The 16,203-nt window shown below is 39.3% G+C and overlaps 1 protein-coding gene across 1 annotated transcript; it reads left to right on the top strand.

Moving 5' to 3' along the window:
* The first annotated feature begins 3,438 nt into the window (after positions 1-3,438).
* WNT1 (Wnt family member 1) lies at positions 3,439-15,913 on the top strand. Its single transcript, XM_077483329.1, has 4 exons — positions 3,439-4,253; positions 7,410-7,669; positions 7,797-8,062; positions 13,089-15,913. Exons 1-4 carry the CDS (start codon positions 4,153-4,155, stop codon positions 13,578-13,580), a joined length of 1,119 nt encoding a protein of 372 aa, XP_077339455.1. The 5' UTR covers positions 3,439-4,152; the 3' UTR covers positions 13,581-15,913.
* Positions 15,914-16,203: the final 290 nt, after the last annotated feature.

Raw genomic sequence — 16,203 nt, 5'->3', positions numbered from 1 at the left:
ACCAAAAGAACGCTCTATTTATGGGAAAAAAAGGCAACTTTGTTTGGGAGCCATGTTGCATGATCGCGCAATTGTCAGTTAAAGCGATGCAGTGCTGAATCACAAAAAGTGCTCTGGTCAGGAAGGGAGTAAATCCTTCCGGGGCTGAAGTGGTTAAGTACAGCATGATCAGTAATGTCTCAGCGTACCACGCTGGGTTAATTTTAGTCTTAGGACTAAAATGGCATTTTAGTTTTAGTCCCATTTTAGTTTTCTGCAATTGTTTTAGTTTTATTCGTATTTAGTCGACTAAATCTCCAGTACATTTTAGTCGACTAAAATGTCCTAAGTTTTAGTCGACTAAAATCTCGAGTACATTTCAGTAATTGCAATTTAGTTGTAGTCATAGTCTTTTGACTAAAATGGCATTTTAGTTTTAGTCTCATTTTAGTCTTTTGACTAAAATGGATTTTAGTTTTAGTTGTATTTTAGTCATCTCAATTGTTTTAGTTTTAGTCGTATTTTAGTTGATTAAAATAATATTCATTTAGTTGAGTAAAATGTTTTAATCATTTTAGTCGAGTAAAATGTTTTAGTCGTTTTAGTCGAGTAAATTAACACTGGTACCATGTACCACAGATATTAATTAACTCTGCCAGAAATCACAGTACTCCTCCTGACAATACTTTCATATTCTTTTCTCTCCTGGATGGTGTCATCTTTTTTCAGGCATCACCCAGGGTCCAGATCTACTTCCTAGACTGAGATGCTGGCCCACAAATGGCGCAATGTGATGTCTCTACAACTCTCGGCTGTGTTCTCAAATGTCTTCAAAATATCAGTCCCGCTGAAACTTCTCACTACTACAAAATTACAATGTGGCAGACTGTTCACAGGGGTAGGGAGACTGAGGAAATGCTTCATTCTGCCTGCAGCAGACTGGCAAAATCTCCTCTGCCTAGTTAATATCACTGGATTGGTGCTCAAGAATGGCTTTTTACAGCTCTTCTGAAAAATAACATGACATTGTTAATGTACAGTATATTGTGACATGTCAAGAATTTATTCTCGCAGATTTTTGAAGTTCTAAAAGGTCCGCTTTAAGTTTATTGATGGCTCAATTAAAAAGGAGCCTCAATCCTGCATTTTTTTGTTTTTTTCCCAAAAATTTTTTGCTGGTGTCATGCACAATTCATATACTCACCTGCAGAATCTAGGGCCGTTCTGTTATGATTCAATGTCACATGCCAGGTCCCATGCCATCATCTCCAATAGTCTAAGTTCACATACAGTAGGTGCGTGTGTGTACGTGTATCTGGTGGGTAAAAAAGCCCATTCATTTGATTGAACTGCTGCACCCATGAGAAATGCAGGGAAAAAGTCCCTGAACCTTTTTTTAAAAAGCGCCACACAGAACTTCAAGGTGTGTTTTTGCATGTGGGAGTCAATGCATGTAGGTACCATTAAGAATAAATTGCATATCTGCTAAAGAGCAGCGCATTTCTGTGTGGGTCAGGAAACTGCACATTTATGCACACGTCCCCAACCCGCTCATATGTAAACCTAGCGTTACAGATGCCAGCTACCTCTTCCTGGTTCAGGTAACCCAACCCCTGATGACTTACAGCCAAGCCTGGCCTCCTCCATCCACTCTAAGGAACATGAAGCATTGCGGGATATGTGACATGCATATCCCAGGAGACTTCAGAATGGAGAGACATCATTCTTGCAGACCAAAAAAAAGGAACTTTTTTGCCATTTTACATTGCGGAGGGGGGAAAGAATGCAATAATGCCTAATTCATCTGCTAAGTGAAGGTCTGCTTGAACTAAGCTATAACCATTGGTGTGCGCAGCCTATTTTATTAGGGTGTGCACCCCAGAGCACAAACATACATGCATGTATATTAGCAGAGCAGTGGACGGTGTCAGTAGAGCAGAGATTGGTGTCGTTAGGGCAGTGGATGGTGTCAGTATTTATTTATTTATTTTTAATTACTTTTTTTACAATTTTATTATGTTTTATTATTTTTTACAATATTATTTTTTAGTATTTAAAAAAAAAATTAAGAGACCCGTTTGGTGAAATATTAAGGGTCTAAAAAAAGAGAAAGGGACTGAGGACAGAGCTTCCCCAGTCCCTTTCTCTGCAGCCTCAGTTGCATGGACAGTAAATAAATGGGAAGTGCTCTGTGCTGAGCGGCTTCCTGTTCATTCGCAAACTGAAGCATAGTAATCATAGTTTACTATGCTTCAATTAAGCATAAACACAGGCACGATTGGATCCCTCCTTCAATGCCAGTGTCATTTACACAAGAATCAGGGCATTTGTATAGCACTGATTGCTGTATAAATGACAGTGGGCCCAAAAATGTGTCAAAAATGTCCGATGTGTCCGCCATAATGTCGTCAATAAAGTCATGATAAAAAACACTGATTGCCTCCATTTAAAAAAAAATGCCATAAAACTTTTGTGCAAACCAATAAATAATCACTTATTGCGATTTTTTTTTTTTTTTTTTACCAAACATATGTAGAAGGATACGTATTGGCCTAAACTGAGGAGTTAAGCAGTAGCAACAACAGCAGTGTTTCTTTGGCAATTGTGTTCATTCATTCATCCATGCTGAATCATCCTCTGTAGCAGCAGGCAGGAGAGGAGCTGAGGGCAGCTGGCAGCACTAGAGGGGAGAGACAGGGGGCACCAGGAAGCTGGGGGAATTGGCAATGCACAGGGTGATTAGGGTGTGCCCAGGCACACCTGGCACACCCTGTGCACACGCCTTTGGCTGTAACATATTATTTGCCATAACAATTATTATTTTCAGCAATGATGGCTAATGAGAGCTGCAAATAACTGTCACATGGCTAAAAATAAGGCCAGTTATAGCAAATAGAAAATGAGTTAGAACCTAGTGAATTGAGCCTTTAGTGAGTTATTTTGAAAAGTGGGTTAAGCAAACAGAAAAACATCATTTTTATTCTGTTAATACGTAGCTTTCCCTGATCTTAAGTTATTTTCCACCTGAACTTCACAAGAAAGTCTAAAAATACATGTGTAATATATGAACGCATTTAATGGTGGTAAGTGGAATTTAGAATTACATGAAGTCCATGCACAAGATGGCAAAGTAACAGTCTGGGTAAAAAGCGGACACAGCACATTGGTAACAGCAGCATAAACCAGAATGACGTTTGCGGAGCAGCTGCCAAAAAAGTGAAAGTTAAAAAAAAAAATCCGAAGGGAAAAAGCCACTAGAGAAAACCTCAGAGATGCTGAGCTCCCAGAGTAGCCTCATGGTACAGCAGCCTCTAATGTCAGTGTGATAGGATATTCCAGGAAGGGGAGAGGCGAGAAAAGACTGTGTGGGATCTGGACAAATAATAAGACCTGCTCACTGCACACACTGGACAGAACCTGGTGTCTGTCAATAAACATCCACACAGGAGGCACCCTAGACCCTGCTCTGCTCTCCGCATCCCGTGGCCAGGCTCTGAGGGGTTTAGAAACTATTACACTTTGCCAATCCATATGAGAACATACATTAGACCTTATTGTTGAGTTATTGGAAGAACACAAAAAGCTCCCTCTGGCTCTGATTTTTTTTTTCAACATAGTTGCAGAAGTAAAAATCTGAAGATGTGGGGGTGGGAGGATTGCCCCCTCTGCGTTGGATTTAGTGGCTGTCATGCAGAGAAGGATTGGGGAGGAATTGTACAATGACTGAGCTGGTCTCTATGGCCATTAAGGGTATTAATCTCTCTCTCCACCTTCTTTCTCTTTGGCCTTCTCTGATGGAAAGACAGCTCCTGACCGCTGTGTCACCCACTCAGTAGGGGCAGAATATGTCCCCAGGTCCTCATTGTTAGTATAAGCTGAGGTCTACTTATTCAGTGCTGCTTGGGATCTTGTCTCCAACTTCCACTACATCTTATTGTGTATCGCTGCATCCAGGAGGACTCATCCCTAACAATCCAGGAGTTAAGCAGTAGCAACAACAGCAGTGTTTCTTTGGCAATTGAGAGATAAATATTTCAAGTGTCTGCTGACCCTCAGCTGTCTGCATTTAGTGCACACTGACAGCCATTCACAGGTGGATGTGACATGAGTAGTGGCCAACACCAGTGATTTGCATCCATCCTACGCCAGGCACCTCGCACCTTCCCTGAAGACATGAGGATCCTTACCTTCCTGGTCAGCCTTAAGACTCTGTGGGTTCTGGCTTTCTCCTCGTTTTCCAATACGATGGCTGTGAATAACAGTGGCAAGTGGTGGTGAGTTATACCTGTCTATCTGGCAATGCTGTCAATTGTAATTTGTTTCATTTTATAGTGATAGTATAGTAGCACCTGTAGTGTAAGCATGTCTGAATGTTCAGTATAGCAATTGTACACAAAACTGTATATGTTTAGGATTTGCGTTTTACATGCCACAACTGGAAAAGACAACATTCTATAAGCATGAAGATAGGCAAAAATAAAATTGTATGCTCTCCGAAAATAAATAACTTCATCATTAATTTATTTATGATATCTATTAATTACCTATGAAAAAAGTAATTGCAAGTAACTATTTTAAATGTTTAAAATGCTCTACGTAACAGACCTTACATGTACTTATGGATAATTAAGCTTGTCCATTATTTAATATCTTCATTTTTTTAATGTTAGTTAGAAGTTTACAAACATCTGAGAAGTTTCACCAGGTGCCATTTTTTGTTGCTCCATTTTCAATATATTTCAGCCTAATTGTGCTTAATCTGCTTTGCTGTCAAATACTGTACAATTCACTTATCCTTTTAACAGAATAATGGTTCTTGGTCTTGCCTATCATTTGTAACAACACATCATTTCGTATCAATTTCAGCGTACCATCAAATTTCAGCTGCATTCATAACAGGGCAGAAAACACCATTCCATATATCAGTTCACATTATTTCAGTTTTGTGTGTTTTCTCTAGTTACGTACAAGTTACGTACAATAAATATGCCCAGCTTATAAAAGTTTTGCTACTGTATCTTACAAAACTGCACCATATTAACCACATTCTGTATTGTTATTAGTATTACATCTATTCTACGCTTAATCTACATTTACTATACACCTAAATTTACTAAATTACATACAGTAAACACTGTTAAAACACTATAGGCATATAAGTTACAGAGAAATTTTTTGAAGTTCAGTAAAGCTTATCAACCAATCAGATTTCCTCTTTCAGTGAGCTGACGTTAGTGATCTAAAACCTGACTGGTTGCCACGGTCTACTGCACTGTATACATCGCTTTTGCTCTTTGCACTTGTTTCCTGAATAAACCTAATGCTATTTGGCTCCTAGTTCACCAAATTGGTGTAAACGGATCTAATAAATATTACCTTTTATTTTTAACGTTTTCCAGAATTGTTGATCCTGCTTAGTATGGGATACTTATCTACATTTATTACCAAGTGCATTGAACCTCTTCTTTCAATAAATTGATGTCAACATTATCTACAATGAGTGCATCTCATCTACATTCAGTAATACAGTGTCCCTTTGCGTACATTCATATGTCTCAACTAACACTGCATTTAACCTGCATTCATTATGACAGTGCAGCTTGAATACACTTAACATGACTGTGCATCTCCTTTCATTGATTCTTGTGTCTGCCTATTTAAATTAACAGTGAACGCTTTAGCCTAGGTCCCTAAACTTTGGGCTGAAACTTTAATTGGGACATCCAATTACTTTTTGGGTTTGAAAAATTCCTAAACATAATATTCATTCAACAGGATTTTTCTGAGCAACACTTGAAGCTCCAAAAAAACATTATTATAATACTTGAGACAAAATTAGATAAAGCCAGAGTACCTCTGTGCTATATTATCCATTGTCAACATACCTGAGGAGCAATATTACATTATGTTACCATTACAGGAGACACTTCCAATATGCAGTTACTCTGTCTGAGCTGTAATACTACAACTACAGTGCTCTTCACCATCATCAAATATGGGTATCTTGTGGGTGTACTTTGCAGCAATTCAATTACAGCATACATAAGGATATAAAGTCTGGGAAATCTCTCTAAATGATAAATGGTATTTAAACATCCATTAAAATATATTCTCATTTGACGATTGCATTATAGATAAACAAAGCAAATTCTCTCAGTTACATCTCTTGTATCATTTATATATCTAAGCTGTGTATGGCCTATGTACAGTATGACAGTATAACAAATGTAAAATGTACAGGCTGATTACACAATACTTATATGGACTTTGTGTTTACTATTTTATTAAAGAAACCATCATACATTATATATTTATCATGACAGCATGTCCACCATGATATTTTTATTTTACATTAAAACAAAGCTGGTCCTGCCAAACCTTTATGACATGTATTGCTCTTTATTAAAGACTGACACTTAGATTAAAGAGTTAGTGAAGTATTAAAGTATAGAAACATATTTAATGTATTTCCATCATATTTTATTCCTTACTGCATCAGCCAGTAAAGTACATTTTTGTCAGCTTTCACATTTTTAGATTTAAACTGGTTTCACATGATCTGCTTCAAAATAGTCATATGGTTAATTATATGAAACCATGATCGCCACTTCCCTTACAAGCCCCATCAAGTGATATATATCTAACCACAACCATGGTAACATAACACTCCAACTTACACATCCATGCGCACATAGGAGAAGGCTTGTGGTTTCCATAGAATAAACACAGCAGAGGTGATATATTTAATAGCTTAGTGATTACAGAGTATGATTGTCCAACTATAACTGTGATAATTATCTATAGCACTTATTACACTAAAAATTTAGAAATGTCCCTATACAGTATACATGTACTGTAATTCAGTGGTATATATTCTTACTGCTAATAATGTATGTATTGGAATGTTTGCTATACTATATAGAAGTCACACTGCAGTTCCAAGGCCATATAAAGGTCTAAATCAGCAGCTCATAAAACTCTGAAGTGACTTCTAATGATATTTTTATTGTACGATACAATATGCCTTGGAATAAACTAGTTTAAACCTAGAAATAAAATAAATTCCTTAGGTTTTCATGTATTCTGCTATAGCTGACCATTCAAATTCATTAAGGAAAACTGTACTGAGAGGAATATCGAAGCTGCCATCAATGACCTCCTTGGCAGCCAAGGGATCAGTATTCTCAAAAGGACAGATCAGAAATGGCAGCCTAAATGCTTCCTCGGTACAACTTTCAATAAGTAATACATCATTAACATTACTATTTTCATAATGTCATTTTTTACAGGTGTAGTGTCACTATAGGGCCCTTACCACACACCAAACATAAAGATATATTTTACAGGGTATTAAAGCTATTTCAATGCTGTCTGACTATTAAATGTTGATGGAACAAATGGCTAACCCTGATTTTGTTGTCCTTTGACAGGGGTATAGTAAATGTGGCCTCCTCTGGAAATGTACTTCCTGGGTCAGACATGGGCCCAGTTCCTCTGGTGCTAGATCCAAGTCTTCAGCTACTAAGTCGAAGACAGAGGCGCCTTATCCGTCAAAATCCAGGCATTCTCCAAAGCATCACCCGTGGCCTTCTGAGTGCTATCCGAGAGTGTAAGTGGCAGTTTCGAAATCGACGTTGGAACTGCCCTACCGGGCCTGGAAACCAGGTGTTTGGAAAGATTATTAACCGAGGTAAGAATTATGGGAAACTGTTCAGCAATGTATCCTGCAGTAACCAATGGCAACTGCGTTGGAAATTATTTGCTTTAACTATGTTAGCACTTTGTGTAAATGTAACAAAGCTCTTCCTCTTTCACAGGCTGCAGGGAGACGGCCTTTGTGTTTGCTATAACCAGTGCTGGTGTGACTCATTCCGTGGCTCGTTCCTGTTCTGAGGGCTCGATTGAGTCCTGCTCATGTGATTACCGGCGTCGGGGTCCAGGGGGGCCAGACTGGCATTGGGGAGGTTGCAGTGACAATATTGAATTTGGAAGATTCATCGGGAAAGAGTTTGTTGACTCCAGTGAAAGAGGGAGAGACCTAAAATATCTGGTGAACTTACATAACAATCAGGCGGGCAGAATGGTAAGTAAAAAACATACTATTATGAACAGATTCCTTATTATTTTTCTTTTTCTTTAGTGAAGAAATCAAACTTTTATAGTGTCTTCACCAACATATGGACCACATGTAATCATTTATATTTTATCCTCTGTACATGTACATTTAAGCTCCACAGGATGTTTTAAGTAGATCCAAACAAGTAAAAGGTCATCTCCCATAATACAAAGAAATATTTTCTTGTTCTTACCTTTATAATATTCGATTTTACTTAGCAATGTGTGATAGAGGATTGGGCGCAGACACAAAGTAGGTGTTTTGGTAAGCTCTAAGCTGAATATTAGCTGCTCTCCCATTGTAAGGAAAGAAGGTAATAACAGAAGTTATGTCAACAGTTCCTCATCTAAAAGTAACGCTCTACACAGCCTCAACAAGAGTTCCTTGAGCAATGAGCCTCTCAGATTAACCACTGGCAGCAATGATCTATTTAGTAATCTGTAAGAGAGGAATTTTTCCCAGTGATCACAAATATAAAGAACATTCTCTTCAGTGACCACTACACTATTGTACCATGAGCTGTAGACATTGTAATTATTATCAGGGGATCCCTGGGCCCAGAAAGTCAATTTAAGAGTTCATGTTAAAAAGGTTGAGAAAGGCTGCTGTACTACATGGTCGTCCCCATGTGGGAGCAACATATACTTTGCCTACATGCATCTATTAAAGCTGTTTTTTTTTCCTCCAGCCTGACGTGCAGTGCGAAGGGGTGGATTTTCATTAGAAGGGGCATAGTTTCACATCATAAGAACCCGATATATAATTTGTACAGGAGCTATCATAGGGAGGCTCTGTGCCATTGCTGACTCAAATTAGCTGTCTCTTTATTCATTTGCAACATGCCAACTGTAGCAGCCCAGTGTTATTAAAGTCTTGGTCAGAGTACACAATCCTTTTATACCCAAGGCGTATCATAAGAATATTGGATGTTTTCTTTAAAGTGTATCTATACCCAAGAACAAAAAGTGTTTTATATATAGCGACTTTCTAGTCCATAGATGTAGTGGCCACATTTCATTTTTTTCTTCAGCTATTTCCTGTATTATGACCTGGTGATCCTGCCAGTAACACACTTCTTAGAAGGGGGCTGATTTCATGATCTGGAATGGGAGCTGCTGCAAATTCAGCAGTTTTGCCCAGCTGGCATTAGGATGGTGGGCACGAAGGTGACTTTGGGAAATACTTCTTCTGCTCCAGCAGCTGCGTAAAAGACACCTGCCTTGAGAAAGATGCTGCTGTAGGTAGGAAGGAAGATGAGGAAAGTGAGGGGCGCAGGCCTTTTGTCTCAAGTAGGTGCTGCTTCCTCCAAGCTATGTGATATGGAGTGATGTGTTTCCTTATGCATGTGGTATCCAAATGGCTGGTACATTTATCATGGCTGATATGTTGCAGGCAGAGACTTCAGACCACAACGGTGCTGTTGACAGCAGATATGTTAAAATAGGCCCGCACTGCAGAGGTCTATGGACCAGCCCTGTGCTCCCTCTCCTTCAGAACTTTTCTCCTTTCCAAGAATTATCACAATCATTTTCTGTATTTCTCGGCCGATCTAACTCTTGACCTCAGCAATACCTTAGCATTATGCTATCATTATTGTGGATTCAGTGTCATAGATAGTTGCCGTTCATATCTGTGTGCTGCAGTGCAGCACATTTTTGAAAATAGCTTAGGTGTGCTTTGAGGCCCATTGATGTTAGTGTATAAGGTTACTGGGAGCTTGGTGTTTCTTTGGATCAGGAGCTATGCCAACAAATATGGCTGTTAATGAGCCTTGTTTCTCCCCCTCCTCTTGCTAATCCCTCCATAGCTCCACGATCTGGCAATGTGGATTTGCCATATGACCCCATATGGATACAGGTTACCAGTCACCCAATAATGCAGTTATGAAGGTTGGATCTAGGTATAAATGTATCTCAGCATGGCAGATATCCCTATTAGGGAGGCCTATTGTCGAGGTCGTGACAAAGGATACCGAATAGGTTATAGAGGGTCCATATGACCCACTCCAATATGTGTAGATGTCCTCTCCATGTGTAACCCTACATCTACACATATATGAGCGGGTCATATGGACCATATATCACCCATTCAGTATCCTTTGTCGGGGCCTCAACAATAGGCCTCCCTAATAAGGATATCTGCCATATCGAGATACTATAAATGCTACCCTATTCCTCTCAGCTTGGAGAACGCTCTTTTTGGTATCTAGTCATAGCATTTCAGGATCAGGCCTGTACGTCTTTGATATTTCTCCTAGTTGACGGGTTATGCCATAATGTACTGAAGTATATCGCTACCACAGGCTTGGACCCTGCTTTTGCTATGCAGTTGGTCTAGTCACTACTATATAGTAGTTACATATGAACCTGGTTCCATAGTGGTTTACAGCCTTCTTGCACTTTATTTACTGGGTTCATTACAAACAACCTTTTATGCATTGGCATAGTTTTGTTACACCCGAAATTATAGCTTTTTGGATGTCTGTCCAGTTTTGTGAAGTCTCCCATATCCTTGGACACAGACTCACCAGCACCTACCCAGTATTTGTCCTGAGGAAGCGAATATCTAATGAAACGCGTCGACGAGCAAGTGCGAAGGTGTTATTGGATCACGTTCTCCTACCAGATACGATATAAGATACTTTTATACCTAGATCCAACCTTCATAACTGTATTATGGGGTAACAGGTAACATGTGTCCATATGGAGTGTTGATTGTATGTTTTTCATGTTTTTTTAAATTATGTTGTAATAAAATTATATTTTTTAATAAGCTCTCCTCTTATGTGTGCCCACAAAGTCCACCTATTTTTTGAGTTTCTCAATCCTTTCTTATATACATTTTGGATGTTGGCATGGTGAGGGTCTCCCCTTCGTAGGGTTGAATAAACGTAACCCAAGTGACAGGAAGGTCAAAATGTGAGTGCATATCCCCGAGACCTGGCTTTACTCAGATGTAAAACTATAAAAGCTGGGGAAAGGAGTTTGGTGGTATTCATAATGGGATGATAAATATTAGATGGATGTCTCACCATTAGAAGAAGAGTGGCAGTAGACATCCACAGTCAGTTGCTCTTGAAAGTTTAGTCAGTCAGCAGTATTTTATTTTTTTGATGCTCACTATTGTTTGTGATGAAATAAGGCTGGCAAAATCCTTAGGTAAGGCTAATTTACTCAATGATTGTTTCACTACTATGTCAGCTTAAAGCGGAAGTAAACCCATCAAGTTAATAGTTTAAAAAACAGTTACATTCCTGGCATGCCATAAACGTTAACTGTCCCATTGGTTGTGCTCTCAATGTAACTGTCAAACCATCCAATGGCTGGTGTCGTAACTAATCACATGTGCAGCATCATGGCAGTTGAAGATTAAACTGAGGCCAAGATGGTAGCTTCCTTAGCTGAAAACAATAAGGAGGGTTTACTTCCGCTTTAAAGCAGAACTTACTGTAAATGTATTTGAGCACAACAAACCAAAAACCAAAATGTCCCCATGCTTTATTTTGTTGAGAAATTACTTTGAAATACACCATTCTAGCATTTCTATGCACAGCCATCTTTAGTGAGGGCAGATGATTCATGTGTTATTTACTTTCTGGAATCCATCTGGCCCTAAGCAGCAGGGTGTGCTTAGCGCAGAAAGCCCCTTCTATCCCTCCACCAGATTATAAAAAATAAAAAAAAATGCCCATGAAGACTCCTGTGATGTATGACACCATTTTGGCCAAGGCCAGAAACCAGGAAGCAATGTAAAAAAATTAAAGCAAGTAAATATAATATACTTTAAAGCGGGAGTCCGCCGGGACTCCGCGTTTTTTTTTTTTTAAAAGCCAGCAGCTACAAATACTGCAGCTGCTGACTTTTAAAATAGTGACACTTACCTGTCCAGCGCGCCCGCAATGTCGGCACCCGAAGCCGATCTCTAGATCGTCACTCGGGTGCTGTCGCCGCCATCTTGGGTATGGGAATCAGGAAATGGAGCCTTTCGGCTTCATTTCCCGGTTCCCTACTGCGCATGCGCGAGTCGCCCTGCGCAATAAGGACGGTCCCCGCTGCCTCTGGGATCTGTGTGTTTCCCAGCAGGCAGTGGGACATTTGCGGAAGGGGGCGGGCACTTGCGGAAAGGGGCGTAATCTACGCCCCTTTCCGCAGAGAGCTATCCCGGCAGTGGGTGCAGTTACCTGGATTATCCAGGTAACTGCACCCCCTCCCCCCTGAAAGGTGCCAATTGTGGCGCCGGAGGGGGGGAGGATTCCGATGAGCGGAAGGTCCATTTTAGGGTGGACCTCCGCTTTAATATCTATTTACTAAGGCTAGCAGCATAAGAACTAAAAATAGTTAATGCTAATTGGGAGGTTAAAGTTCCTGTTTAAAAAGCTGCTTTTGCCTTTTTTTTGCTGTCTCTGTCCCACAAAAAGAGGATTTCCCTCACTTTGTGTCATAGTTACATAGTTACTGTGCTAGTCACAGAGAGAGAAATAAAGCAACACTCTCCAACAGACATACTTTTATTTAGTAGAGTGGGTAAAGGTTAGAACTTCTGTCAAGTCCTTATTATTGCCAGTGTCACCATTTTGGAGATATACCATCACTTCCTGTTCCAGTTCCAGGGGTCACCGGGATAGAGAATGAAGGAAACTCTCCCTGAAAGGGATTGTGACAGCAAAGAAAAAAGAAAAAAATGCTCTCTATCCAAAACTCAAATCAAAAGATTTTTTGGAGTTCCACTCAGCACTTCCACTTTTTCTTTATTCCTCTTTATAAAATTTAAAGTGATTATCAAATGGCACTGGTAAGGTTTTACCATTAAACATTACCACCTACAATATATGCCGGCTTGTTTGCTATAAGACAGAGATCTGGTTGCAACATATACACAGTATATCATTTGATTATATATAGCCACAATAAAAACCCATTCCATGTTCTTGTAATTTGTGATACAATCAATTATTTACAAAATCAGTGTGTGAATTCCTGTTATTTTTTTCCAGACAGTACTGTCAGAGATGCGGCAGGAATGCAAGTGTCATGGAATGTCAGGATCCTGCTCCCTACGAACCTGTTGGATGCGGCTCCCCCCCTTCCGAGCAGTTGGTGATGCACTAAAAGACCGCTTTGATGGTGCTTCTAAAGTTACGTACAGTAACAACGGCAGTAACCGTGGTGGTTCTCGTAGTGATGTACCACATCTTGAACCAGAGAACCCCACTCACGCAATGCCTTCTGTTAGAGATCTTGTATATTTTGAGAAGTCCCCAAATTTTTGCAGTGCCAGTGAAAAGACTGGAACTCCAGGTACAACAGGACGAATATGTAACAGCACCTCCTTAGGTCTGGATGGCTGTGAACTTCTTTGTTGTGGGCGTGGTTACAGAAGCCGAGCTGAAAAAGTCACTGAACGTTGTCATTGCACCTTTCACTGGTGTTGTCATGTCACCTGCTTGAACTGCACTACTACACAAATGGTTCACGAATGCTTGTGACAGTTGTACTTATGCACTTTGCAGTAAATGGACGGCTTGATTTCCCTCATCAAAGTCTAGTGTAGTAAAAGTGTATCTGCCAGTCAGGACACAGTACTGGCACATTGACACTCAAAATGCTACCAAATCAGGGACACAATGGACTGCTATTCAACACTCAAACTTAATTTTTTACACTGAGAACAACCATTTTTCATACTGTATTTAACAAATTTAACACAGGACTGTATAATACACTTAGTTACTGTATCTATAACATTCTAGCTCATCTAGCACTGATAATGTTGCACTGATTTATCTGCTTTAACCTTAAGTACCTAAACATAGCAGTTATTAATGCCAAACCATGGTACCTCAAGTAATGCAATAGGTAGAAGTTGATGATGATATCATAGAAAATGTTCGCCAAAATGAGCATCAGTATCGTTAGACAAAAGCTGGCCATACATTACAATTTTCTTCTTCAATTTCCTTTAGATTTACCTTCAACTATGTAGTGCAAAGGACTGTCTCATTGTATACAAATTGAAAGTGTTTAGGTTTCACCTCATATTATACAGTTTTGGTAAAGGAAACTTGTACAAGAAAATGTTATAATGTAAATCCAGCCTTTGTCATATCTACAGGGGGTATGGAGCACGAAACTCCCTGATCTAAAAGGCAATTTAGCTCAAGCAGTCCAGGAACTGAATAAGACCACTGACGGCCCCTGTTCTGAATTTAAACCAGAGCCATGTGGATTGTATTCACATTTCTGTCCTGAAAACAAAATAGAACTTTCTTGACAATATCCGAACTGCAGAGTTGCAAAGTAGGCGATTAGATGTATTTATATCGTAAGTACATGCATAATTGTTGTGGTGGAGCCCAATGTTGAGGAGACATATCAGCATCAGTAGTACCATGGCCAGTGATAGAAAGAAGAAAGTCTAATGCCGCGTACACACGACCAAACTTTTTGACAGCAAAGGTCCGACGGAACGAGTCCGTCAGACAATTCGATCATGTGTGGGCTCCATCGAACCTTTGCTTGTCAAAAATCCAGCGGACTTTAGAAATAGAACACGATTTAAATTTTCCTGCCGAAACTCCGCCGGACCAAGAAATAAGTTTGTGTGTCTGCTAATCCGAAGGACAAAAACCGACACTAGGGCAGCTATTGGCTACTGGCTATGAACTTCCTTATTCTAGTGGGGTCGTACATCATCACGTTCGAATCAGTCAGACTTTGGTGTGATTGTGTGTGTCCAAGTCCGTTTATTCAGAAAGTCCGCCGGAACTCCACCGAAAAAGACCTAGGCATTAGAAGAACAAATTCAACTAAATACATAGGACTGAGATCCTGGACCTCCCCACATCTCAGGATAGTGGTGGGACGACAAAAAAAAAAGTGATTTCATTCACAGAGTAACCTACTAAGAATCAACACAGTTTGTGTAGGAGTAATTGCTAGTTTAAAACATGAATGAATATTTGTCAAGAAGAAGGACATAAGGGCAGAACATCCTACTGGGAATGATATTAGATTTTGGATATCACAAAAGCCATTTTATTTACTCTCCCAGCTGGACAAGCAGTGGGAACATAACCAAAGATGTTGTGTTCTCAATATCTGAATGTCATTCAGAGGCAAACTGGCCAAATAGACCCCTCTATGGGCCCAACTGAACAGTTCTGAAGCAAGAGAAATTAACACTTGTCACAGAATATCATCACTTCAGAGATCTCCATATTAATACACATGCCACGTCTCCTTGTGAGTGCATTTCTAAAGCAAATTGATAATGCATACCATCTCCTTGAAAGGCCACAATTTATATTGTACATATAATCCAACTTGCTTTGTAATTTTAAAGGCAAAGATCTAATTTTCTCTTTGCAGTAATACATATGTAGTAGGAAGTGACCTTTTTAAATTATTATGGACAAGCTTGCTAAATTCAGAAAAAAAAATTGAAATTAGTTTATCTCTCAGATACCAGTAAAAGAAACCCCATCTTTTAAGCTGAAAAGGGTCAAAGATTTTTTAAGGATCACATTTTTTTGGGGGGAGCCTTATTCCTGGTAAGCCATATTTCAAAATTGAGTTAGGCTTTATAGCAAAGTTTCCCATATAACAGTTTCACATTGACATCATTTCTGAAAAACTACAGCACAGAAAAAGTGGCATTTCCCATTGCACCACTAACTTTTAGCTTTCTTTTTAATGCTTGAGGCGATCTGCTTTTCTAGCAAGTTACCCTCCATCACTAATGACCAGATTCTGTCATATTCAGCTGGGAACAAATAACAAAAGATACTTGTAGAAGTATATTAAACCTAGTACCATTTGATTATTACAACTAATTCCACAAATGCTATACCAGGCAGAATTGTAGAAAATGCAAGTCAGCCAGGGAACAATGGATTATGACTTACCACATTTATTGTACCTTGTTATATATCACATGCATAAATCTTGAAAGGAGTCTAAATAACTGATGATGGCCATACACGTAGTAATCTGATTCTTTTGCAGAATCTGACCATTTGATCAAATCTATGAATTACCAAAAAAACACATACTGCGTCAAAGATAAATTTTGAGCAAAATAGATCAATTTCATCAAAATCATTTTTAATG

The sequence above is a fragment of the Lithobates pipiens genome, unplaced genomic scaffold (assembly GCF_037356315.1).
Source record: "Lithobates pipiens isolate NorthernLeopardFrog02 unplaced genomic scaffold, aLitPip1_a1.2 Scaffold_16, whole genome shotgun sequence".
Taxonomy (NCBI): domain Eukaryota; kingdom Metazoa; phylum Chordata; class Amphibia; order Anura; family Ranidae; genus Lithobates; species Lithobates pipiens.
The sequence above is the reverse complement of the archived record's forward strand: the minus strand, read 5'-3'. Positions and strand labels throughout refer to the sequence as shown.